We start from the raw sequence: 27172 nt of genomic DNA on the forward strand, positions 1-27172 counted from the left end.
CTATGCATTTGATCATGTGATTATATTTAGCAAAGTTGTTGAGTCTGTCTGGCTGGTTGTTTCGAAAAAGAATAGTGGGTACGCTAATTTTCAATGTAAATTCGTTCGCTGTTTTCGTGTCAATACAAATCGTCATGAACTGCCACGGCAATGTATGAAATTAATTACACTACAATGTTTATAAATACATTTGGGTGATTCCGTTCTAACTGTGATTTTTTGTATTCAAAATTTCAAGATTTTAAAATTTAACTTTTCTAACTTTTTTATGCATATTATTCATCTATTTTACTGTAAAAATAAAACTCTAAGAGGAATTTACTACAACTTCAAAGTATCACGAGCAAGACACAAATGTCGGATTTTGAGTTCCACGGTACTGACTCATTTATCCACGGTACTGACATGGTAACTTAAGATATTAAACAACAAGTGCATCAATTTTCCTCAGTTTGATCATAAACATTAGAATTTATAAGGTAATTAGTTTAAATCATTTGTTACGACAAAAAAAATTAATAATTTATCGGTAAATTCTAGGAATGGACATGACACGGTACTGACATTCAAGTGATGTAGTATAAGTTTTCTTTAAGTGGCAAGTTATATTGTATAAAAATAATGTTTAAATATCTTAAGAATTATTCAATTAACACAAAATTTTTATTAATTGATTATTAATTAATGACTAGTACAAAAAAACAATACAGGACATTGAATATCACAGTTAGAACGGAATCACCCATTTATTCACCTACAGTATAATATTCGTCATCACGTCACGTGGTGTTGTCTGATCCTTTCACTGTCCTGGCTACATTTCGACTCCCCTCGAATCAGAATCACCACTTTGACTGTCTGCGTGCACAACAAGGATGGAAAATATCATTTCCCCACAATTAGACTGACAGTTGAGCCATTTGTCAAAAATTTGCGTACCCATCATTCTTCTTAGAAACATAAATCCAACACCGATGCATCGGAATCAGACTCTCAGACAAGAAATTGATGAACAATGCTATCCACTTAGTGAAGACATTCTCAACAATATATGAAATTCAATGGAATGATAGTGGCACCATTTTATAATAAATTTCTCTCGTTTTAAACGAATTTCAATTATTTTCAATCCAATTTTAATTCAATTATCTCGACAACGTATCCATTTCTTTAAATAGCGTTTCACAACCATCAAACCATACAAACAAAACAAAAATATATCACAGATATAGATCTATATACAAAAAACCATAGAAATAATCGAGAATTGATAACTTTCAAAAAGTCAAATATCATAAGATTGACAGAAAAAGAAGAAGTATGCCAGTAAGTTATATGTCCTTCACAGAATCGTAAACTTTGCATGTGATCATGTGATGATCTTTAGCTAAGCTGTACATGAGCCCAGGAAGGTTTCTGAGTGTTCTATGCTTCGAAAAATACGCCGATTTTCTATAGATGGTGCCACTGTCGATAGCCGATTCAAATGAATAGAATATATTGTGAGATTCGGATTGCCGATTGACATTCCAATAAATTCAAACGCATTTTTCACGTCGTTATCGTATAATTATGTACACAAACATACATGTTCTTTAATTGAACTTTTCGTGTTATGTAAACTGTTATGAATAATCTAATAATATTAAATTGAACTGGCAATATCGCGGGAGAAGACGCGCCGGGAAACGCTAGTGTTCAGTATAGAAACCTTCAGCAAATTAGCATAATATTACCCAGTTATTACACCTCTGGAATCCCACACAGTAGCCTTGACCCTATTGGCGAGAAAAATGGCTTTTGCTTTCATGGAAGCGCGTTCCTTGGATGGAGTCTTATCTTTCTTGTTTCTAATGTATAGTGGTATCATCACCTGGTATAATCGTAGAAGATGAAGTTAAATATTCAATTGTTCTCCTTATATAAATATCTTTTAGTACTTATAAAATAAAAATGGTAATACTTCTCACCAACATGTATATTATCGGCGACTCCGCTAGATTTCTACCTGATCAGTAGTTCGCAGTTGAAAGTGAGGATGGCGCCATTTAGTGTTCGCTGGAAAATGTTTAACTACATGTACCAAATAGCGACGCTCTTTGACGTTGTCTTCAGTTTGGGTCTCAAACCCGAACGAGGGTTGTTATACCACTCTGACGAGACGTAATGACGTCGAAACTATTCAGGGGTTACAACCTCTTTTTGTAATTGCGAGCCATTGGGGATGTTGATATCGACAAACGGGTCGATTGATATCTCGCTTTTCAGAGGAGCTGTAATTCAATATTCGTCGAGGCATTAGCCAGGAAAGTAATTGTTTTCTCCTTTGAACAACAGCAGAATTCATTTTCGACATATTTAATTTCGAATTTATTTAAAAGGTGAATAGTAGAAATTCTGTATTTTGATACATTTTACGCACTTCATTTACCATCGGAATCTATATTTTACATTCCAATATGAATAGTAAACTACCATCGTAGAGGTTGAATTTTTTATTTTTCCATATTTGGTAAATTAAAGAATGCAAAATTTTGTAAATTTCTTCACAAAGACTCACCTTTTTTAGGCCCTGAGTATGGCATTCCTCATTCATCATAAATTTTCGTTTGTTCAATATTAACCATTTTGTCGACTTACCTCACCCATTTACATAACCATGAATTTATATAACAAGAGAATTTGGTTCATGTCTAGTTAATTTAAAAACTTAAGGATCAGATTTCAGTAATTGGATCGTAGGTTTATAAGTATATAAATCAATCATTTACACTGCGACATTCTGTATATTCAAAATAAATTTTAATATACATTTCATGCTTTAAACATTCATTAAGACGATAACACATATACTTCGCTCCTAATAACATGTTCTAATCTGTTTTTTTTTTGTTCCAGGTGGTGGATGACGACGTGAATATGGGGGCGAACGTCAGCCGTCATTCAGCTAAAGGGTTGGGACGGCGTTCCCAGTCAAGCGGCAGTATTTGCAATGGCGGTGGCGGTTCGGGAAGTATAGGGAAAGGTAATAGACACCCCGAAGGAAAGATATGCAGCAGCTTACCCAGTTATTTGGATGATAGAGATAAGAATGGTACATGCAACAACAACCATGATGGGAAGCATCACTTAGATGCGGTAATGATATACGGTTATAATATTTTATCAATCTGTACATATTGTTTCACTTCTACTCCAAAATGGATGTTACCGCAAAATGTCGGAAAGCTTGAAAAAATTTTCTTTTGATCCATTCTTGGTCTTCTCTTTCTACCCCTTGTTTCCCATCCTACACAACTCTTCCTCTTCCATTGTCTATTTATTCCTCTCTTATTGTCAATGTTGCAGATAATCAGCATTACTCCCTAAAGGAAGTCTTCAGTTTTATTTGTTGGTTTATTTATTTGCTTTTGATTCTTTCATAGTCATTGCTATAAGTTTTCTAAATTTTTTGCTCTCTTAGATTATCTACCATATTTGAAACGCTTATTGGAAATCTAGAAAAAGTGGTATCCTTCTACAATATGTCTTGTTCAACTTGCTAGACGTCTCTATATTGTAATTGACAAGAATTTCTTATTTTAAAGTAAACAATTTTTGCTACAGGTTGATAGGATTCCACCTTTAGGTGACGGCGCCCCTTTGCACTGGAAATTTTCAGATACTCAAACAATTTGCGATCAAGGTTATGGTTCAGAACGATCACCAGAAGAAGAATACCCTCCGAATCTCACCAGTTTAGATCAAGATTCACTTCAATGTCATCATCATCTGGAACCTCACGCGTGCTACCCTTTCATTACACCGGGTAAGTTTCTATCCTAAGTAGTATAACTTACTAGTATCTTGCGTATCTTCATCATCCAAAATCTCATCCAATTCTCCATCAGTAAAATAATTGCCTGATAAATCATATGTTATTCAATTTTTTTGAACTTGTAAGAGAGAAGGAAACGTCGGTGCAATATTAATAAAAAAATAATCTGCATTGATGGGTCACAGAAAAGATGTGGATACAAAAAATATTACAAAGCTGAGACAAGGACTAACTACACCTTTCAATCTGACACTGACACCTAGAATACATGGAAACACAGTCACCCTACAATTATTATTCCTGGAATTGTAAAATCTGTACCTGGCTAGGTCTCGGAGACCCTGTTGGTAGCAGTTGAAGGTTAAAAATGCAGTCTGCCACCTCTAACATTTTGGCAGAAGGTGACGTAAAGGATTGGGTAACAATTTTCCGAATCGATGGATTGGTAGAGGTGCAGAAGTTCCGATTCATGAGGGTTACACAGTTTGGTCGTAGGACATCTTGAACAACTACCCTAATTGATTTCTATTTTATGTTATTAACCTTTTTTTAAATTTTCATCTTGTTATTTTTTGTTTAATCAATATATTTATCATTACTTCATCGGTTATTACTTCATAATTTTCAAATAAAAATCAAGTTTTAACAAGAGTACATTTTTGGTATAAAATGAAATGATGTTTAAGTTTATGTTGAATACTACTTGGTACGAACCGTGTAACTAGCCCCCTCTACGAGAGTCGGAGATAAAAACAAATTCATTTGATGTATCTTCTTCCAAAATATATAATTTTTTTTCTTCAACGCCCTTTATCTCGAATACGGATGGCGTTGAGAAAATTTTTACTGTGCATACTTTAAATATTTTTCTGTTTTCTATTAATCCCAGAGACGGATCACCTTTTTTTGAAACACCCTGTATAAAATTTGATCCAAACTTATATTTTTATAGCTGTTCTAATTCCAGAGAGAAATTTTGCATCTTCCGTATTTATATTCAAAAATCTATTTGTGTAAATTATAAATGGGATTTTTTTTACATGCAAAACATTTTGTATTGGCAAATGAATGTAAGATGATCAATCAATATACTAAAGGCAACAAAAAATTGGTGGTTTATACGCTCTCCCCTTTCCTTCTTTTTTTCCCATTCCGTTTAGTTAATCAATATCAGTCACCGACAGAGAAGGTAATTTATTATGGATAAAGATCAGTTGTGATATAATTTAGGAAGGCGTTTTCATAATATACTAGTCGTAAAAGTGGATAAAAGTTGTTTAAACATCCTTCCCTAATCCTCGCAAACTCACTTTTAGGAAAAAACGGCTCAACAATATTAGATTTAAAAAGAAAACGTCGATGTTTATCTATTATATACATGGAATTAGGTATTTTTTGCTGTAAACTAAAGAGATTAACGGATTCTCCCAGTAATACCGCATTAACCTACATTTTCTTAGAGATAAGGAGAAGTGCTTGATAAATTGCGCATAGGGTAAGATATATTTAACATAACTAAAAGATATTTATCATCCCAAATTTTTGCAAATTAATTTTTTTCTGTAGATAACTAACAGGATAATCTCCACTACCGATACAAAATTTCAATACAGTCAAAATTCAAATAATTTTTTGGCATCTGCAAATTGACCAGGACAATTTAGTATGTTAAGTAATTCAGATTTAAAAAAAAAATCAATTATACTATACAGCTTGTCCCCCCTCAAGTTAAAACTATCTGTATATGGCAAAATACTTATAGTAAAATCATGAAAATTTCTACGTTTGGATTAGGTTCGTTAATTAGACTGTAACTTTGTTATTTTGAATGGAACACCTTGTATATTTATACATTTTTGAAATCTACGTAAAATTTAAATATACTTTTGACTAAAAACTTTTTTCGAAAAATGCAAACTTTTTGAGTTATTAATTTTTTTATAAAAAATTTTACCGTTTATAAATTATTTTTTTAATTGGAATCCCTTGAAGATATGAAAATGGTTTCTGTTCGGTTGCTTTTAGCAAGGTCAGACGTATTTGAATCTATATTGAGAAATTTCACATTCTATACAGGGTTTGTATAAAAAGTGTTCAAAGTTTAACTTCATAAATATCAAATTTCTTTATTTTTTTAAATAGAACCTCCCGGTTTTTTCTATTTTTATACATTCAGGGGTAAAAAATAAGGCAAATTTATGTACACTTTCCTATACCAGGTCAATAACTGGTTTAATTCGATTAACTTTGGCTTCAAATAAACCGTATAGCTTCAAATTGTTGAGGATTCTTTTAACAGTATGCCAATTTGGTCGTGGTCTATCTGGATCACATGCCACATTCAACATGTATTAAAAGCAAATTTACATAATCTTCGTTATTAAATTGAGAACGAGTAACGTACTATACTTTTTCTACGCCCATTCATTTTTTCCATTAAATAAAAAACATCGCAATTATTTAAACTTTATTATAATAGTTGATAATAACAATTGAACAATTATTGTAAATCGATTGTGCCTTATTATTTAATGGTGATGAACGGTTATTTATAATTGTAGTACTGCTCGGTACATCAGAAGACGAAGATTGATCATTGGAAATTGCCTCCGATATTCGTAATGCGTTGACATTTTTCGGTAGAACCGGAAGTCGAAACGTAGAAATTTTCATGATTTTACTATAAGTATTTTGCCATATACAGATAGTTTTAACTCGTCGTGGAACACCTCCAATTGCTACTATAACGAAGTATAAGGTTTAAATGATCAACTGCTCTCAGAAACCCTTGTGAAGAAACAAAATCAGTTGTTCAAACTATGCTGTTTCGTCAGTGCACAATACCCTCAACCATTGATATCTAGTTAACCACTAGTTGCGCACTTGCACGAGTAAAACTTTTAGAAGCACGTAGATTGGGTTCTTCTTATGTCCTCTCCACAGCAGTAGCGAGTGTGGAGGGAAGTGACTTTGAATGGAATTATGCCAAATGGAAGGCGTCATTTTGAATCTAAAAAACCTTTATCATAAGGATAAAAATAAGGTGAAGAACACACGACAAAAATTGTAGAGTGTTTCCAGCACTTTTTCTGTTTTGACTTCCTTTTTTTAGTAAGATATACGTAGTGGCTTGAATCACGTCCATTTTATAGTATTCGTAACCGACAACTGATTAAATCGAGAGTGTGGATGTCTAGTACTTCTATCTCCCCCTCTCACCAAGACTAATACTACGAGCTCTGAGGAGGCGTCTCGCGAAAGTCTAGAACGAGCATTATAGTTTGGGAAGTTATTAAAACATTCTGGGAATTGAAAACTGATTCGAGAAGCTACTTTTTCCGTTAATTGTTAAAAAACGGACTTGATTAATGAACATGCACAGAGGACGAAATCTCTCTCCACAGTGTGAAACACTAAGGAACTCCAGAGCACTACACCTGGGTGCGTATGAAATAGAAGACGGAGTTCTATTTCAGCTACAGCCATCCCATACTCTGGATTGGGGTGGGATTGATGGATTAGCTGTAAACAATGGGTTCTCCAGTATCGCAGCAAGAAAAGGGGACGCATTAGATCCTTTGAGTCGCAGTGCTCACAAGACCCCAAATACCCAAACAGCAGCTTGAGTAGCACCACTTTCTCCTACAGTTCTCAACGTTTCCTTTTATGTCTATATTCTAAGTAGTGTTTGTAGTTTATTGAAATAAAACTATTAAGTATTATAAAAATAAACTATTCACTTAGTTTGCAAAGATATACCACAAACCAAATATGACAATTGATTCAGTCTTTGCTAGAATCAATTTATAACCTGAAAATTATAATAAATAAATACATAAATAAGTAATTTCTCTCATTGACGTCAATCGGCGAGGCGGAACGCTCTGGCACTTTGTTTGTCTTTGGGTATTTAGGTTTACGCTGAAGATTCCTTGCTCCCTGGAGCATTATCCTTAATTATTATGGCTTTAAAACAACCCTAGCATCTGGATTTAATAGTTATGGTTCCCACTTTAGGTTTTGCATTAACTGGGAATATTATACACAATTTTCCTAAAATCTGTAATCAAATTATAGAAATAATATTCAACAGTACTGTCCAGGATCGCATTCGCTTTGTATCAGTATATGAAATACGTCAATTAACTTTTTGTAAAATACATAAAATTGTGTATACGCGGGCAACTAACATCTTTTCTCATCGCATAATGTCCTCGTAAATTGCAAGTTAGCGACGAGGATGTGATCAGCCTTAGTGGAACCGGGAGAGATTGCATATCGATTTGCAGGTCCTTTTGTTGGTAACTTTTCTTTCTTGTTTCCATAGACGCCATGTATAAGTGATTGAAATTCGTATTTATTGTGATGTTTCCTCTTTCGCAAATCAACCATCTCTCTCCCATGAAATATATTCACGACTATCCTTCAGTTTCGGACAAAGCCACTTGAGAGTAAATGATGTTTGACCTATTGTAAGAAAACGAGGGAGATTCCATAAAACTCGCACATAATATTAGCATGGAAATTACCGATGTAGACAAAATAGAAGATATGACGAGTCGACGAGACTACCACCCACAATAGTGTCACCTACACTGTTTAACATCTATTGGAGAAGCTGTAATGAGGAACTCGCCAATTGAATGGTAGTAAGTAACTTACGCAATACTGATGACATGTTTGCTACAATGGTGGAGGAACAGAATAGAGCGGGAGTGCGGAACCAAAACAAAACTAATAATTGGGGATGAACAAGACCCATCAGCTTGACGATCTCGAAAAGGTGCAACTTGGTTGGACGCGTAGACGAAGTTCAAACAAGAATAGCCTTAGCCAGAGTGCGATTCTGAAACTTGATAAAATATGGAAAAGCTCGTACATAACCAAAAACACCAACTTGAATCTGATCTTTATCTTTTCATACGGTTCAGAATCGTGGGCACTTGAGCTAAGGAGCTCGAATATATTCATTTAAAATGTGGTGCTACAGGAGTCGATCACCTATGAGATAGTGTGCTCAAATCAAACAAGTCACAGACTATCCCGTTCACGTATCATTACACGTGACTAAAGATCTAGAAATATGGACGAGACTTGCCAAAGAGGTCACGATACTCATGACTGAGGAATCGAGCAAAGAGAGAGAATCCTGCCATAAATAAGTTCGCTGAAAGGAGTTTACAATCTCTTAAAAGGCGTCTTCAGATTATCCAACACTTGTGACAACTGTGCTCAAGCTTATAATGCGCTATACCGCTAACCTGTAGCTATTCTTCTGCACAATTGTACTTGAAGAGAAGAACTCTGATTCGTTTGGTTGTACTACTACCGAATAGCTCTATATCAAGCGCCAGTAATTCACGTGTTGGTTCTCTCCAAGTGGCTGAGAGTGTCCAGATAAGAATGAATCTGTTAAACCTGATGGACACCGTTTTGAAATTCCTGCGACATATGTATCTCCTTACCAGTTATGCGGTGGTTTTCAAGAATCTTTTCATCAATTTTTGCGCACGGTATGACAATTACAATGTTCGGGCATCGGCTCTTCTCTACATTATCAACGCTGGTACTGGTTTAGATAGTTTGAAACTGAATCCTCTCGTAATCTTATTATTTTTAATCCGACCATACTATGCAACTTCACAAATTTGAATAATCTGACGTAAACTTTCAACGTCATTTTCAAAGTTTCGTCAAATCGGTTGTGCGTTATATAATAACTAGAAGACGATTTATGCTCCAACTGTATTATATAAGACTGTAATAGCTTTGAGTAATGTATGTCGTTAAAATCGTAAAAGTAAAGGGTATGAGATTCATTTCCTCGTCGACGACAAAGCATCGCGTCGCAATAATAGGCAATGCCGACGGCTACGGCCGTATTATACACGGAGAATGTAGTGTGAATAATGGATTTCAAAAAGGAAAAAAGCGTTTACATTACGAATTAAAAATATCATCTCTGGATGACAAAAAAGGGAGTTTTACAAGGAACTCTAAATACATAATGAAAGAGAAGAGACAACATTTCTGTTTTTTGAAAGGGTGTAGTAGGTACGGGGTTGAATGCGAAAATGTTTAGGTTTCTAGATTCCTCTGAGATATCTGATTTCGAAGCTTCGATTCTGTTTCGCGTAAACTATAACTATTACTCAAAATATATAAGTTCAACTCAATAAGTTTTATTTATTCGTGGAATCCTTTTAAAAAAAATTTTGAAATTGAATAGAAGGCCCATCTATATGTGCATGAGCTTGTCTTATCATCCAACTACGTAGGAACTGTTTAGCGAGTAGTTTCCCAGTCTAATGAGTGATTCAATCTTGTCGTTGTCCCAGTGAACGGGCATCCTAACGAGTCATATAGCCAGTTATTTGGCAATTTTCAAATTACTGTATTTCTATGGCGTCGGCTAGGTATCGCTCGACCACACTTCATTGCTAGAAACGCACAATACGTCATTAAAAAATCATGATAAATTGAAATGGAATGGGGCTCCTAGAAGTCCTTTTATTTTCGTAACTGTTTCCCCGAAAAGGAATACTTACATTAAAGCTTCCAAGGATATTCATACTCGAAATGTTCTCGTCTATTTTACTAAAAATATCGTTCTTCAAAGTCGAAATATGGACCTCATGGTCGAAGGTGTAAATCTTGTCTTTGAATAGAAATGTTTCTGAATCAAAGCCGCCACCTTCAGTCTTTCTACTGATTAATTCTGCTTTCCGGACGTTCCAACTTGTGGCTTTCTAATTCTGCTTTTAGCTCCATCATTTACAGGTCACCTAAATTCTTAGCCATTTTTACATAACTATTTTTATTATCCAAATTCTGAACTAATGTAAAGTTCTTTTTATTTGTTTAAACAGGAATTTATTTACACGATGTAACTTATTTACTCTTAACTATTCCCTAACGCTGAGACATTCACTAATATTGATTTATACATTTACTGTTTTATTTATTTAAAATGCACTCCACAGTTTATTTTTGTGTTTGCTTGTCATTGTATCGATGTATTCGCGATGCCATTAAATTGTTTACTGACTCCTGCGGCCGCTAGAGCCTCGTTTTATATACTATCATCACATTCTGGAATCTTCGTTTCCTATAAATCTCTAGTTTGCCGGGAAAAAACAAAAAGTCCCTCTTAGAAATCGTCTCTATAATATAGTCACAAAAAATCGTAATGTAAATACAAAGCATCCACCAAATTTAGCTTCTACAACATATTGGAACAAGACCGACTTCACGGTCTATATAAGTGGACGAGTCAGCGGACGAGATCGTAACGGTATTATATGTATTTTATGCTTCGTTCTATGTTTTAAAAATCTCCATTTTATCCCGGTATTCCTCTGGTAGACTTTTGTAGTCTCCGAAACTCAAATTATTACTTCTATGCACCCATTTTCACTTAATAGAGAATATAAAAGAGTACTAGGGGCTAGTATATAAAATATTTTGATGGATGTCTTTTTACTAGGCATAAGTATTCAATTCCATTAAGAACTTATACAATTATTTGCTCAAATTGAGTCCTTACACTTCCAAGGTACTTAAGTCATGAGTCTTCTCAATTGCACTTACTCAATTAGTAAAACTAACCGCCATAAACTAGTATTCGCATGTCAATAGAGACATTTCAATTTTATGTGCATATAATCAATTGTTTTTACTATAAATCTGTGTCAGGATAAACAATGGCACTTAATCTCAAACCCAATAGTTTGAGTATTGCAGCTGATTAATGCTAGAGATCAGTACTATGAAAATGTCCATTTTCCGGCTACATTTTTAACTTTTTCTACGCAAATTTTAGACCAAAATAAAGAGCTCGTTAAACGTGATGGAGTTACGAGGTTCTTCCTTTGATTTTCCTTCACATTTGTTGAGGCCGGAAAGATATCAAAAGGTAGTGTGTTTACAATTATGCATGAACGTTTGACCATGAGAAAGCGTTTTCAAAGTGGTTGCCGCGTTCACACCCGCAGTCGATCAAAAACAACAACGTGTTAATGATTCAGGTCTGAGTTTGGATACATCACTTATCTCCTGAATCAAAAAGATCATCATCTGAATAGACTGTAGCCGATGAACCACGTCCGAAGCTTCCAAAGGCACAACGGTCAGCTGGGAATGTTATGGCTTCAGTATTTTGGGATGCGCATGGAATATTGTTCATCGACTATCTCTAAAAGGGAGATATTCAATAGTGAATATTACATAGAGTTGTTGGATCGTTTGAATGCAAAAATGGAGCAAAAACGGCAAAGACCAAGACCAAGACAGTGAACCGATTCACCAGTCGATGGCAACAATGGTTAAATTGAACGAATAACACGTATAGTCCCGATCTGGTACCCATTCACTACTGGCTATTCGCAGGTCTCAAAAACATGCTCACCGACAAAAAATTCAGCTCAAATTAAGATACAATGGCTCAAACCGAAGCCTATTTTGAGGCAAAATACAAATCCTCCTACAAACACGGCATCGAGAAGTTAGAGAAGCGTTGAAATTATTGTATTGCTCTTGAAGGAGATAATATTGATGAATAATGATTTTTGACAAAAAAAATGTTAGTCACAAGACTTATAAAGTGATGGTTAAATGTGAATTGTATTTGGATATTCTAAAATCTAAAAGTACTGTCTAATTTTTATGATATCCCCCGCTGTGAGCTTTATACCTGTAAATTCGCTTATATATATACAGTGACAGGTCTTGCAACATTGCTGAACTATTCCCGAAGATATATATTGTGAGTACTGAACTCTAGCCTTAAAGGAAAGTCTATTTAAAACGCGTATTCCAACCACCAGAATCATCAGAAAATATCTATAGTCGTAATTTTTATTACCCATAATAACCTTTTTCACTTTACGATCTTGGATTTTAGTTGCTAAGTTCATGAAATAAATTCTCTATGAAAACTAGATCGTAATCTCCTGTATTTCTATCGTGCTTGTGCGTGTGTGTGGGTGTGTCGAAACTCACAGCAGGTAAGCGAGTACATTACACTACCTCAAGACAATATCGATCAAACCCTTGGGTTACCTCAAGCACATTCCCATCTAACAAATCCCATTAGAAAACGTTCCACGGTCTGGAATTAATATAGAAATGCAGTGAAGGACTCCCTAAAGGATAAACATTTTCAGTATTCTAGTTAATATTCATGATTTTCCATTTACTTTTGTGAAAAGTTTACGAGTAGATTTTTTCCGATTAATTTACTTGAAACAATTATGCATGAGAAAAGGAAATTGAATTAAAATTAAATTTGGATTTAATTTATTTCGGAAAATATTTTAATTATATTAATTCGTTCATAAAATTGGTGAGGTAATAAATTGTCGTAACCGTTGGAAAACCAATACCAAGTGGTACCTAACCTAACATAACCTAACCTTACCATTACCGAGGGGTATTAAAATTATCGTGGCTATTGTTTCAATTACCACCTTTTACTTAACTTATTACGTGTTAGTTGGTCTGTCTGTTCAGATAGAATTTTCTACTCATCATCTTTTGATCACACTTTTGAGAATACAAAGGATTTTTGGCATTTCCCAAGGGAACCCACCCAATAATTATATGAAACAGAATGTTATAGAACTTTTAAAACAAACATTTAAATTTTCCTAATAGATGGCGTTAAAAGAATATTTATAATTTCATCAGAAGATGGCGTTACTAACATGAAAGTGATTTATATTAAGAGAATGATACGATGAAAGAATCGATTATGTTAATAGCATTTGAAGGATTTGAATTTTCATTGACTGTCAAATATTAACAATTCATTCATTTATTTGCAATTTTGTTATTATATAATCGCATTTTTAATAAAATGACTCGATTTTTTGAATTTTTTAACGATTTATAACAAAAATGCGTTTACACTTGTATGATTAGATCGTCGCATTGTAGTCAAATGGTCGCGGGTTCTAATCTGATTGGAACATGTGCAATTTTTTCCGATTTTCTTAATGTTTTAATGATTTTCAATAAAAATGACTCGATTTTTTCAATTTTTTAACGATTTATAACAAAAATGCGTTTACACTTGTATGATTAGATCGTCGCATTGTAGTCAAATGGTCGCGGGTTCTAATCTGATTGGAACATGTGCAATTTTTTCCGATTTTCTTAATGTTTTAATGATTTTCAAGAAAAATGACTCGATTTTTTCAATTTTTTAACGATTTATAACAAAACTGCGTTTACACTTGTATGATTAGATCGTCGCATTGTAGTCAAATGGTCGCGGGTTCTAATCTGATTGGAACATGTGCAATTTTTTCCGATTTTCTTAATGTTTTAATGATTTTCAAGAAAAATGACTCGATTTTTTCAATTTTTTAACGATTTATAACAAAAATGCGTTTACACTTGTATGATTAGATCGTCGCATTGTAGTCAAATGGTCGCGGGTTCTAATCTGATTGGGACATGTGCAATTTTTTCCGATTTTCTTAATGTTTTAATGATTTTCACTAAAAATGACTCGATTTTCTCATTTTTTTAACGATTTATAACAAAAATGCGTTTACACTTGTATGATTAGATCGTCGCATTGTAGTCAAATGGTCGCGGGTTCTAATCTGATTGGAACATGTGCAATTTTTTCCGATTTTCTTAATGTTTTAATGATTTTCAATAAAAATGACTCGATTTTTTCAATTTTTTAACGATTTATAACAAAAATGCGTTTACACTTGTATGATTAGATCGTCGCATTGTAGTCAAATGGTCGCGGGTTCTAATCTGATTGGGACATGTGCAATTTTTTCCGATTTTCTTAATGTTTTAATGATTTTCACTAAAAATGACTCGATTTTCTCATTTTTTTAACGATTTATAACAAAAATGCGTTTACACTTGTATGATTAGATCGTCGCATTGTAGTCAAATGGTCGCGGGTTCTAATCTGATTGGAACATGTGCAATTTTTTCCGATTTTCTTAATGTTTTAATGATTTTCAATAAAAATGACTCGATTTTTTCAATTTTTTAACGATTTATAACAAAAATGCGTTTACACTTGTATGATTAGATCGTCGCATTGTAGTCAAATGGTCGCGGGTTCTAATCTGATTGGAACATGTGCAATTTTTTCCGATTTTCTTAATGTTTTAATGATTTTCAATAAAAATGACTCGATTTTTTCAATTTTTTAACGATTTATAACAAAAATGCGTTTACACTTGTATGATTAGATCGTCGCATTGTAGTCAAATGGTCGCTGGTTCTAATCTGATTGGGACATGTGCAATTTTTTCAGATTTTCTTAATGTTTTAATGATTTTTAACAAAAATGACTCGATTTTTTCAATTTTTTAACGATTTATAACAAAAATGCGTTTACACTTGTATGATTAGATCGTCGCATTGTAGTCAAATGGTCGCGGGTTCTAATCTGATTGGAACATGTGCAATTTTTTCCGATTTTCTTAATGTTTTAATGATTTTCAATAAAAATGACTCGATTTTTTCAATTTTTTAACGATTTATAACAAAAATGCGTTTACACTTGTATGATTAGATCGTCGCATTGTAGTCAAATGGTCGCGGGTTCTAATCTGATTGGAACATGTGAAATTTTTTCCGATTTTCTTAATGTTTTAATGATTTTCAATAAAAATGACTCGATTTTTTCAATTTTTTAACGATTTATAACAAAAATGCGTTCACACTTGTATGATTAGATCGTCGCATTGTAGTCAAATGGTCGCGGGTTCTAATCTGATTGGAACATGTGCAATTTTTTCCGATTTTCTTAATGTTTTAATGATTTTCACTAAAAATGACTCGATTTTCTCATTTTTTTAACGATTTATAACAAAAATGCGTTTACACTTGTATGATTAGATCGTCGCATTGTAGTCAAATGGTCGCGGGTTCTAATCTGATTGGAACATGTGCAATTTTTTCCGATTTTCTTAATGTTTTAATGATTTTCAATAAAAATGACTCGATTTTTTCAATTTTTTAACGATTTATAACAAAAATGCGTTTACACTTGTATGATTAGATCGTCGCATTGTAGTCAAATGGTCGCGGGTTCTAATCTGATTGGAACATGTGCAATTTTTTCCGATTTTCTTAATGTTTTAATGATTTTCAAGAAAAATGACTCGATTTTTTCAATTTTTTAACGATTTATAACAAAACTGCGTTTACACTTGTATGATTAGATCGTCGCATTGTAGTCAAATGGTCGCGGGTTCTAATCTGATTGGAACATGTGCAATTTTTTCCGATTTTCTTAATGTTTTAATGATTTTCAAGAAAAATGACTCGATTTTTTCAATTTTTTAACGATTTATAACAAAAATGCGTTTACACTTGTATGATTAGATCGTCGCATTGTAGTCAAATGGTCGCGGGTTCTAATCTGATTGGGACATGTGCAATTTTTTCCGATTTTCTTAATGTTTTAATGATTTTCACTAAAAATGACTCGATTTTCTCATTTTTTTAACGATTTATAACAAAAATGCGTTTACACTTGTATGATTAGATCGTCGCATTGTAGTCAAATGGTCGCGGGTTCTAATCTGATTGGGACATGTGCAATTTTTTCCGATTTTCTTAATGTTTTAATGATTTTCAATAAAAATGACTCGATTTTTTCAATTTTTTAACGATTTATAACAAAAATGCGTTTACACTTGTATGATTAGATCGTCGCATTGTAGTCAAATGGTCGCTGGTTCTAATCTGATTGGGACATGTGCAATTTTTTCAGATTTTCTTAATGTTTTAATGATTTTTAACAAAAATGACTCGATTTTTTCAATTTTTTAACGATTTATAACAAAAATGCGTTTACACTTGTATGATTAGATCGTCGCATTGTAGTCAAATGGTCGCGGGTTCTAATCTGATTGGAACATGTGCAATTTTTTCAGATTTTCTTAATGTTTTAATGATTTTTAACAAAAATGACTCGATTTTTTCAATTTTTTAACGATTTATAACAAAAATGCGTTTACACTTGTATGATTAGATCGTCGCATTGTAGTCAAATGGTCGCGGGTTCTAATCTGATTGGAACATGTGCAATTTTTTCCGATTTTCTTAATGTTTTAATGATTTTCAATAAAAATGACTCGATTTTTTCAATTTTTTAACGATTTATAACAAAAATGCGTTTACACTTGTATGATTAGATCGTCGCATTGTAGTCAAATGGTCGCGGGTTCTAATCTGATTGGAACATGTGAAATTTTTTCCGATTTTCTTAATGTTTTAATGATTTTCAATAAAAATGACTCGATTTTTTCAATTTTTTAACGATTTATAACAAAAATGCGTTCACACTTGTATGATTAGATCGTCGCATTGTAGTCAAATGGTCGCGGGTTCTAATCTGATTGGAACATGTGCAATTTTTTCCGATTTTCTTAATGTTTTAATGATTTTCACTAAAAATGACTCGATTTTCTCATTTTTTTAACGATTTATAACAAAAATGCGTTTACACTTGTATGATTAGATCGTCGCATTGTAGTCAAATGGTCGCGGGTTCTAATCTGATTGGAACATGTGCAATTTTTTCCGATTTTCTTAATGTTTTAATGATTTTCAATAAAAATGACTCGATTTTTTCAATTTTTTAACGATTTATAACAAAAATGCGTTTACACTTGTATGATTAGATCGTCGCATTGTAGTCAAATGGTCGCGGGTTCTAATCTGATTGGGACATGTGCAATTTTGTCATTCTATAATCGCGTTTTCAATTAAATTGACCGGATTTTCTCAATGTTTTAACGATTTTTAACAAAAATGCGTTAACAGTTGTATGATTAGATCGTCGCATTGTAGTCAAATGGTCGCTGGTTCTAATCTGACTGGGGCATGTGCAATTTTGTTATTCTGTATTTTTAATTAAATTAACTTGATGTAATTCATTTTCTAACGATTTTTTGTCAAATAAATAATATGTATGAGATTTTATTCGAATTAGGTTTCAAATGTAAAATGGTTGGTACATTGAATCTAATTAAGGGATTACAAAGAAATTCAATTGAAAAAAAAACTTTAAAACTTCCTTTCTAAAACTATTTTTATTATTATAAATTTAAAACCTTGCGTGTTTGGAGACATTTCCATTGGAACCACCAATTATCTGTATCCTTATCACAAATAATTATCAAAAGCGCTGTAATACCGATAAGTTTTGAGTTCAAACCAACTCCTAAATAGACGAGTGTAATTGGCGGCAAAGGTTCTATTGAATGGTCTGTTAAATCACCAGATATTACGCTATTGGATTTTTATATGGAATATATAGAACTAAATTTAGGATGTGTCTCAAATATGAAGTGAATGATGAATAATTTCCATAGTTCGCTCATTGATATCAATTTATTTAACTTCCAAAATATACCAAACTGAAAAACCTGCATTTTTATGTCAGTATAAATGGATTTTAGCATACCTTTGACATATTTCGAATATAGAAGAACCTCAAAAGTGACATTTTTCGAATTATCTCGAATATCAACGAATCAAAATTTTCTGTGAAAACGTCTTAAATTGTATTTGCAATAGAAACGAAAAGATTGATTTAGAAGCTTCCCAAAAAATAAACCATACGCCACTGTCCTCATCTTTTGATACCTATTTTAAACCAAGATTCAACTTTCCTTTTCATTAGTAGTCTTCCCTTGATTTTAATACAAATTTTACGGAAACCACCGGTGAATTAGAAATTCTTAAGGGAACTTAAATGTGACATTAGTCGAAAATTATTTTCTGGAATTGAGACGAAATTGAAAGGTCCCAGCTACGTACCATGCGATGTGTTAAAATTTATGTTCAAAATTAATGATACGGAAATAAGTCTTCATCCTCCCGAGACTTTATTTGTACAAGGATCCTATTAAATTACATCATATAGACCATTAGTGAGCACCTAAACTTGGACCGTAAGTTACTCTCTGTTATATCTGAACATAAGATTCAAATTCTAGTTCCGTTACGTAAATTACCAATTTTATTCCAAAATTGAAAGCACGCTTAACAAACCAAATTTAAATTGAAAACTTTCGATGAAAAGGTACAAAATGCATTTATCCTCCTATTTTGCTAAATCTCTTTGGAGCCCCTTTCTGGAAGCTTAAAATCGATTGTAGTTTACGCTACAACCGAAGTACGCCTATGTGGACAAATACATTCTCGAATGAATTTTTTCTCGACCTCTATCATTAATTTTTATTTTCAGAAAGTACCTTTGTCGTGAAATTAACAAAAGGTTCGAGAGGTCTTGGTCTCAGTGTAACTGGTGGCATAGACAGTACAGGTTCCTGGCCAGGTTTAATTAGAATTAAAAGACTGTTTCCTCATCAACCCGCATCGGCTTGTGGCCTATTAAACGTTGGGGATTTATTACTAGAAGCCAATGGAATTACGCTTACCGGACTCACTAATTACGTAAGTTAAAAGTAAATAAATGTATTTCTGTAAAATATCAAAATTAAGGTGCTTCTCATCTTTTCTTTTTTATTTTACCAAGAAATTCTATACTAGTATTACATGAGAACTACAGGTAGTCACTTCCTTATATTATTAATGTTAATTGTTTTGCATATTCAACTTTTTTGTCATAATATATTATTAAATCATATATACAGTGTCGTAAATAAGGCGGTGCCCAGGCTCAGGGCGTAGACTCTGGGCGGCAGGACTCTTATTTTTTCGGTTTACTCCTGATAAGTTCTTGCTGCGCCCCTAGAGCTCGATTCAAACACATACATATCTACATGACAGTATCATCTTCATCAAAAACATCGAATTAGACAAAACATCGCGCTCAAACGTGCAGGGTGTTATTTTATAATAGACGTATGGAAACCAAAGTGGTCCAAAAATTAAATCTCAAGCATCAGGGTGGACGAAGCATTTGCACTAGTGAACTTGCGTTTGAGTTTTAGTGAGTGGGACACAGTGGATGGTATAAGAGGCGAAGGGTCCATTTAAACAGTTCGTCTGCTTGTTTGCTCGCATCACTTCTAGTTCTTAAAAAAAATTTTTTCCCTAATATTAGATAACTGGTCCACCAACACCAAGGTCCTTGTGCTTTATTTTATCACCCTGAATGAAATAAAGTAGGCCTGTACATAGCATTGCTCTAGTTAGGGTACCTATAATATCTAAAAAACAATGGCGCAGCTAGGCCCGCCGCAAATTGAACTCAGCCCACGCACAGCACACGCGAGGGCCAGATCCAGCCCATGTCCACGTTTTTTAATAGTAACGCCCGCCGCAAATTGAACCCAGCCCACGCACAGCACACCCGGGGGCCAGATCCAGCCCATGTCCACGTTTTTTAATAGTAACGCCCGCCGCAAATTGAACTCGGCCCACGCACAACACACGCCTGGATTATTTTGTAGAACGTTGTTTCAAATGGAGCTACTTTTAAATAAACCGTCCATTACCAAACAGTTTTTCTCTGACTGACTGAAAATGGAAAAATTAATCGAAATTGTGAGATCCTTTAACCGAAATGCCTCCCTGAACATATTTTCTGGAATTTCACTAGATAACTTAAACTCTCCGAAACTCACTCTTTTTCGTAAATACTCATTTGTTTTACTTCTTTTTTTTTTGATGGTAGTTGCAACATAATAAACCTTTTGTCATCCTCAGATTCAGACTCCAGATCGAGAAGAAGCTGCTGCTTTGTTACTTTTTGAGAAGAATGTTATTCAGTCTTTGCTTTAAACAATAATAATATTAACGTTTATTTTAGATTTGAAATTGTACACTTAAATTATTCTAGGAAGCCCTGGAAGTCCTCCGAACTGCTCCAAATCAAGTAGATTTAAAAATATGTAGACCTCCTCCAGATGTATTAAACTGTGTCAGTCCTATATCAGAAGTTCCTCCACCTCCTCCTAGACGAGAACCTCCTAACACTCTTAACTTGCCTTCCAATTCTTATACTACTCCAGAAGATGAATATTATCATGGGGTAAGTATATTATATGAAAGCTCTTCTCGTCATATTGAATGACTCGGTAAAGGCAACCTATTTTTAAACAACACAACCAAAAAAAAACACTTTATTAAAGAAAACATCCAAAGGTACCCATAAAAACCATTTGAAAATGGTCAGAATTGAGAATAAATATAAAAAGTTAATAAGAAAATTTCAATTTCGAAACCTTTACAAATTATAATTGAATATTTTTGAAATTGAAACAATTTTATGGAAATAAACATTGCTTAAATGCTTTGAACATAACCCACCATTATCTGTTGTATAGTTATCGTTTTTCCATTACGATCTCATGTTTTCAGATTTGGGAAATCTGAAAAATAATATAGACTATCTGAATCATTGATGTTATCATCATCATCAGCGTAAAAAATTTCTTATCACCGAGTTACCTATGCCTATAGTATTTACATTATATGTATAATAGTGTAAGGACAGAGAATATTTAGAAAAATATGAATTATAATCTTAAAATATAGGAAATTAAATGTGTACTATATAATTTAAGTCTTTTTTACCTGTGAAACAATAATTCTGGTACTTTTTCATCACTTCTGTTTTCACAATCCTAAGCAACACTCTGTACCATTGTTAACAAATTCAATAAGTCTACTCTACAAGAAAAAAAAAGGTGCCTGTCTAATTTTGGTAACAAATACTTATCAAGCGCAAAGTCCAATATTACGAGGCCCGGTTTTTTTTCAATCTCCGATAGGCTATAAATAAAGGACAAGTTCATATAAATCAATTTGCGTCTTTGGAAGTTTTTCTCATACACACGACTCATTCTCCATACTGTAGAAAACGAATCACACTTCGGAGCATCAATAATGGCAGACATGTTTACGTGGCTACAGCACAACGCCAACTGACGCCTGAATTTCAACAATGGTGCAGTGCGAGAGCTTTGCAGTCACCTACAGCGCATGCCCGCGTAGCGTCTGAACGGAGCGATCGGAGGTTGAAAAAAAACGGCCCTCCATTAGTCTTTCTTTGTTTCAAATTTTAACTTAATAGCCTGCTTGGCCTTTCAGCATCTCTAACCTGAAATTTTCTACTCAAACTATTTAATGAAAATGATCGTTACTATATTTACTAAAGAAATTTAATTCACCGCTTATCCGGGCATATAGACCGAGAAACGTTATCCCTTTTTCAAAAGGGTGTAATAATATTCATATTCAAATTTAATGATATTATCATCGATCATTACAATAATTATCCTCAATTTCTGGTGATTCTTTCTTAATAAGAATACGATCAAAAAAATTAGACATTTGTGTATGTTTTTAATGAAATGTTTACCTTTTACCAGGAATTTGAAATTACGCTTAAAAAAATTCAAGGATCTCTAGGATTTACACTTCGCAAAGAAGATGATAGTGCTTTGGGGCATTATGTTAGAGCGTTGGTTAGAGAACCAGCACTTACTGATGGACGAATTAGAGCTGGTGATAAAATAATAGCAGTAAGTTCTCTTTTATATTTTATCTTTTCATTGAATTACTCAAATCATTTGCGTTACATACTTTTTTAATATCTTCTTCTTAAATTCTCTAGTTTCAGCTATTCATTATCTTTTTTTATATATTAAATTTGCTCTATTTCTTTTATTTTGATTCCTATACATCTGTTTAGAAATCATCATCGGTATTAATTAATCCACCACAGGATTAAGATTGTTATCTCCCAGTATCTGGAAACGATTTAGGTCATTAATCATTCATCACTTCTTTTGTTAGATGCCCAATTCCATTTCAAATTATTTATCCTATAAATTCTAGATACATTTGATTCTTCTTCTATATACGTCTTTGTTTTCTTTCTCTAGCTTTAGCACTAGTTGAAGTTTTTGAAAAAATTTTCTTATCATTGTTTAAGTTTCCAGCATTTTTTTTAAACCTGTCTCAATACAATCACACTTCTATTCTTGAAGCCTTGAAATTTTCAAATGAAGAAATAAGCAATACAGTGTTTAATCTCAATTCCATTTAATGGAGAACATCCCGCTTTTTAAATCTGTAAATAATATGAGAAATGGAAACAAACAAAAAGTAGTTGTCGAGGGGGGAATTTAAAATAAGTTTAGGACTAGTAAAAACATACCCGAGATAAAAAGAAACGACCAGAAATTCTCTTCCTTCGCTACAATTATTCTTCTGGACTCTATACATTTTTTTGTATGAAAATAATTAATTACACAAGATATATTCAACCCTCGTGATTTAATCCTACTGAATCTTAAATTAGAAGCGGAATCAAGACGCATATTATGTTGACGAGTGTTCATTTTCTTTCTAATGTTACCCCAATTTATTATTTTTGATGAGCAGTTCTAAACTTTAAGATACATAATTTTATTGACTATTCTTTCAAACGAAATGGTTGTGAAGAGTAGGTGCCACCGTTCTAACCCTTGAATAACACTAATAAATCTAATCTACACGTGCGATTTTTCATTTGTTGGAATTTTCTCGTTTAGAAATGAAAATGTTTGTGATTAACCGTACTGGATTCCACTACGAATTGATACCACTTATATTTTATATGTAATTAATATAACTTCTTTTAGGTAAATGATGTGGAAATATGTCCAATGTCGCACGAGCATGCAGTTCAGTTTTTAAGACAGTGTCCTGAAATCGTCAAGTTGCGCCTTTATAGAGATTCTGCTCAAACTCCTGTTGCTACACTTTCACCAACGGAAACAACACCCAGAACATCTTTTTCTCGTAAAGCCCATTTAAGGTAACATACAGTTGACTTTGTTATTTTTGTACCAACAATAGAAATGGATCATTCTTTTACTTATATTAAATGTATTGTCTTTAATAATTTTATAGCTAGTTTATGTTTTATTCTACATTTAAATAGATATATGAGCGTAACTGTATACTGCGATCTCTATGAGCTTTTATGTCCTCAACAGACCTGCTCTGGACCATCTATAGTTCACCCTCCAATTCCAGAGCTCAAATGATTATAGTATCAGGGAGGAATTTAAGGAGAGACACAACAAAAGTTCTATAGGAACTTTTTGTAATGCTGGAAAAATCCACCAGAGTAATTCTCTTTTAGAACATCCTTTCTCCTAAAACCCCTCGATGTAGATGCAGTAATCTCGAGCCAGAAAGGGCTTGTATGCTGGTTTTTCTATAAGTATATTGGCCTCCTAGTTGAATGAATTAAATGTCGCGTTTTTGATAATTCCTATTCAAGCTCATTTCCATACATCTGGGGAAGTGGTTGTTGGTATTTGGTGCCAGCACTATTAATTAATGTATTTTTAAAAGTTAGGGTAGCAGATCCATTTCACTAAGAATATTTACCAATAATATCTACTTGATAGTTTATGGGTCAACACACGCAAAACTTTTTAATTTATTGAGGGTTTTGTTCATGCTAATTCTACTTGGTATTTTGTATATCAATAAAAACTGTGTCTTTTATTTGATTTAGCAATACATCTCAAAAATTAAAAATGATTGTATAGTTGAGTTTAGTATTGAATCGAAAATGTACAATAATATTTTTTTTATATTTTTTAGACAAGAGGCTATGGATATGCTTAACGATCTAGCCGGCCGTAAATTGTGTATGAACACCGATATATACAATCGGTCACTTTCGCCGAATTCTTCACCACGACGTCTGCGTCGACATCAATTCGCGTCAGACGCTTCCCAAGGCGATTACGTCTCAAATAATGATCATACCCAACACGGTGACTACTCTACCTCTCATCCACAAGGTATTCTAATAGTTTGACAATATTATTTCACCAACATCTACTGTGACACGTTTAAAATCGCGTTAAACCTCCCCTCTTATATCTGATTCAAAACCTGCTCATTTTAGTGGTAATATTGGCATCAATCTATGGTAATAAATAGGTTACATTATAAAAATAGAGAAGACTCAACCAGTGCTCTTTGACAAGAAAAGGTACATGCAAAAATAAAATGTGGAAAACTTGACAATTTAAACGAAAACTAGTTGAGAGTAAAAACATATCGTCAGTCTGTGTAGAGAACTGAGAATTGGACCAGAAGAAGATACAAAAGATGAAGTTACTACAAAGAAAAGAAGATCGATTCCTGTGTAGAAGTGAATGAAATGAGTGTCTATTCTGAAGAAAACTACAACAGTCATAAAGGAGGCCATGGATAATGTTTCAACCGTCAATAAGAATAAGAAGATAGGAAAATTGAAGACTAAATTCATACAAATTAAGAAAACTTTGTTGATTATTATTTTATTCACTTATTTTTTGAACAATCTACCCTTATTCGAAAGAAATCTCAAAGAAATTAGATGGAATCCATTGTAGTGGTTTCCGCCAGATGGTGTTAGTTATACATTATAAACGTAAGCTGTAAAAGAAAAGAAATTGAATTAGGCTTGAAGGAATAAATAAGAAAATAGTTATGAAAACATGAAGAAAAATAACAAGAAATTTTTATTATTAAATGTTTCTCTAAGTAGAAATAGAACATGTTTTGAAGTTGTATTTTTTTACATACGAATAAAATAAATATTTAATTTTTTGTTACTGCCCACCCATCCCATTTGAATACACGGTTGTTTTGGAGGGTAAGTGACAGTTATTACATAACATTGGACTTAATAACTTTTATTTACCATCAAAAACTACCTTTTGGATACTCAGCCCCCGTATTAAAACGTCTTGTATTGTTACTTGTGAATGCTTTCAATTTACATAAAGATTTTCTCTATAACGAAACCAATTTACCTTGAAAATTCCTCCTAAGAGGGCTATCGCTTTTTACAGATGACACTGTTGAATCTGAATTTTAACCACGGCTCTAAAATTAAACACTACCTACAAACTTGATAAATTGTATAAGCATGCAACAATAAATTGTTTACTATAAACCTGCGCTAGCTCTCTAAGGAAAAACTTTTCAATAAAGGTCAGATGGGCATAAAATTACATGTCGTATCTGTAGTTTACGATTTCAAAGATTTACGAATCTGCACACCTTATTATTGATTATCGATTGAATTTATGGCAATTTTATTTATTCTAATTTAGACTACGAAATTTATCACGAGCAGTTTCATGAAGGCATCATCCAGAAATGTCCTAGGCCTTTCGACGAGGACGCTTTTAATTCACTCTTCTCGATGGAATCGGACGAAGGAGATCGACCAAATAGACCGAGTTCGTTGGAACTATATAATCCAAATCAAACCCCGGTGGCTTGTCGCAAACCCCGATTTAATTTTTCATTGGCTCACAACGCTTACGAATTGAATAATTTAGATGCCGAAGTTCTGGATGCACCCAATTTAAAATATAATTTATGTAAGTATTACTTCCTTTCAACTTTTTTCTTTAGCATTTGTGCGACAATATTCTCCAAGCTCTATTTGAATTAACTGAAGAGAGGGAAGGTTTAACTGCGCTATTCTTCACAAAAACAACTGATTAATTCAATACTTTTTTTAAATACATTTATCCAAACCTAGTTGAGACATACTAACTCTTTTTCATATAATTATCAGGTAATGAAGATGTAAAAACATCAGATTCGGAAGGCCAAGAACCTGTTAGTATGCCACATATTCCGACTACTACTACTTCGAATTTTAGTTACAAACATCCGGCCTATCAATCAGCGCATCCTCAAATTAATCCCGAACCAACAGTAGAACAACCTCCTACCAAGCCTGTCACTAAAGTTGATGATGGTACTATAAGGAGAAGAAAAAAGGAAGAAAGGGATGCTAAATCTAATCTTACTGCTCAGCAACTACCAATGAAGGAAGAATATGAAGTAAGTTGAAGTTTATGAGATTTAGAAACTTGTATAAATGAGATTGGTAGATGTGCTTGAAATCATTCTTTTTTAAAACACTCTATATTTAACTACCGATTAACTTGTTGACTTAAAATTTCACCTGCTTATTTTATTATCAAACTACTGTAGTAACAAAGTTTCTACATTTCTCTTACAGACGGCGTGAAAGTATTTTATTAAAACGTTTAGTCATATTATAAAAGATCGTGATGACCTCGCGGTTAGGTCGCATTTTAAAATTTTCTTCAGTTATTTCCTTTCTTTCATTATTCATTAATCGTGCTTATTAATATTAATAAAAATAACTAATAATTTGTGTGTGTATCGGGTGCTTAGAGCTACTTATGGTCCATATAATCGACCTAATGAACGTACAATTCGCTCTACCATCAGTAAGTTTGAAATCCATTTTTCGTGATTGGATACCATTCGACGAAAGACAGTACGAATCCATCGTATAGTCCATATCTAGTCCCTAGTGGCTACTGGCTATTCCCTGATCTCAAAAAA

At 33.3% G+C, this 27172-nt stretch overlaps 1 protein-coding gene across 3 annotated transcripts in view; it reads left to right on the forward strand.

The window, feature by feature from the left end:
* The window catches only part of LOC130896122 (uncharacterized), a 104443-nt gene that overhangs the window by 72099 nt on the left and 5172 nt on the right, over window positions 1-27172 (forward strand). For 2 of the 3 annotated variants that reach the window (XM_057803920.1, XM_057803921.1), the window contains exons 10-18: window positions 2899-3138; window positions 3607-3808; window positions 19059-19267; window positions 20619-20810; window positions 22153-22305; window positions 23410-23585; window positions 24386-24588; window positions 25894-26166; window positions 26367-26638. In XM_057803920.1, the coding sequence (XP_057659903.1) occupies window positions 2899-3138; window positions 3607-3808; window positions 19059-19267; window positions 20619-20810; window positions 22153-22305; window positions 23410-23585; window positions 24386-24588; window positions 25894-26166; window positions 26367-26638 (1920 nt within the window). The remainder of the gene's footprint in view (window positions 1-2898; window positions 3139-3606; window positions 3809-19058; window positions 19268-20618; window positions 20811-22152; window positions 22306-23409; window positions 23586-24385; window positions 24589-25893; window positions 26167-26366; window positions 26639-27172) is intronic. The other variant, XM_057803922.1, reaches the window with a different exon arrangement.

Source organism: Diorhabda carinulata, chromosome 7, assembly GCF_026250575.1.
Source record: "Diorhabda carinulata isolate Delta chromosome 7, icDioCari1.1, whole genome shotgun sequence".
Classification (NCBI taxonomy): domain Eukaryota; kingdom Metazoa; phylum Arthropoda; class Insecta; order Coleoptera; family Chrysomelidae; genus Diorhabda; species Diorhabda carinulata.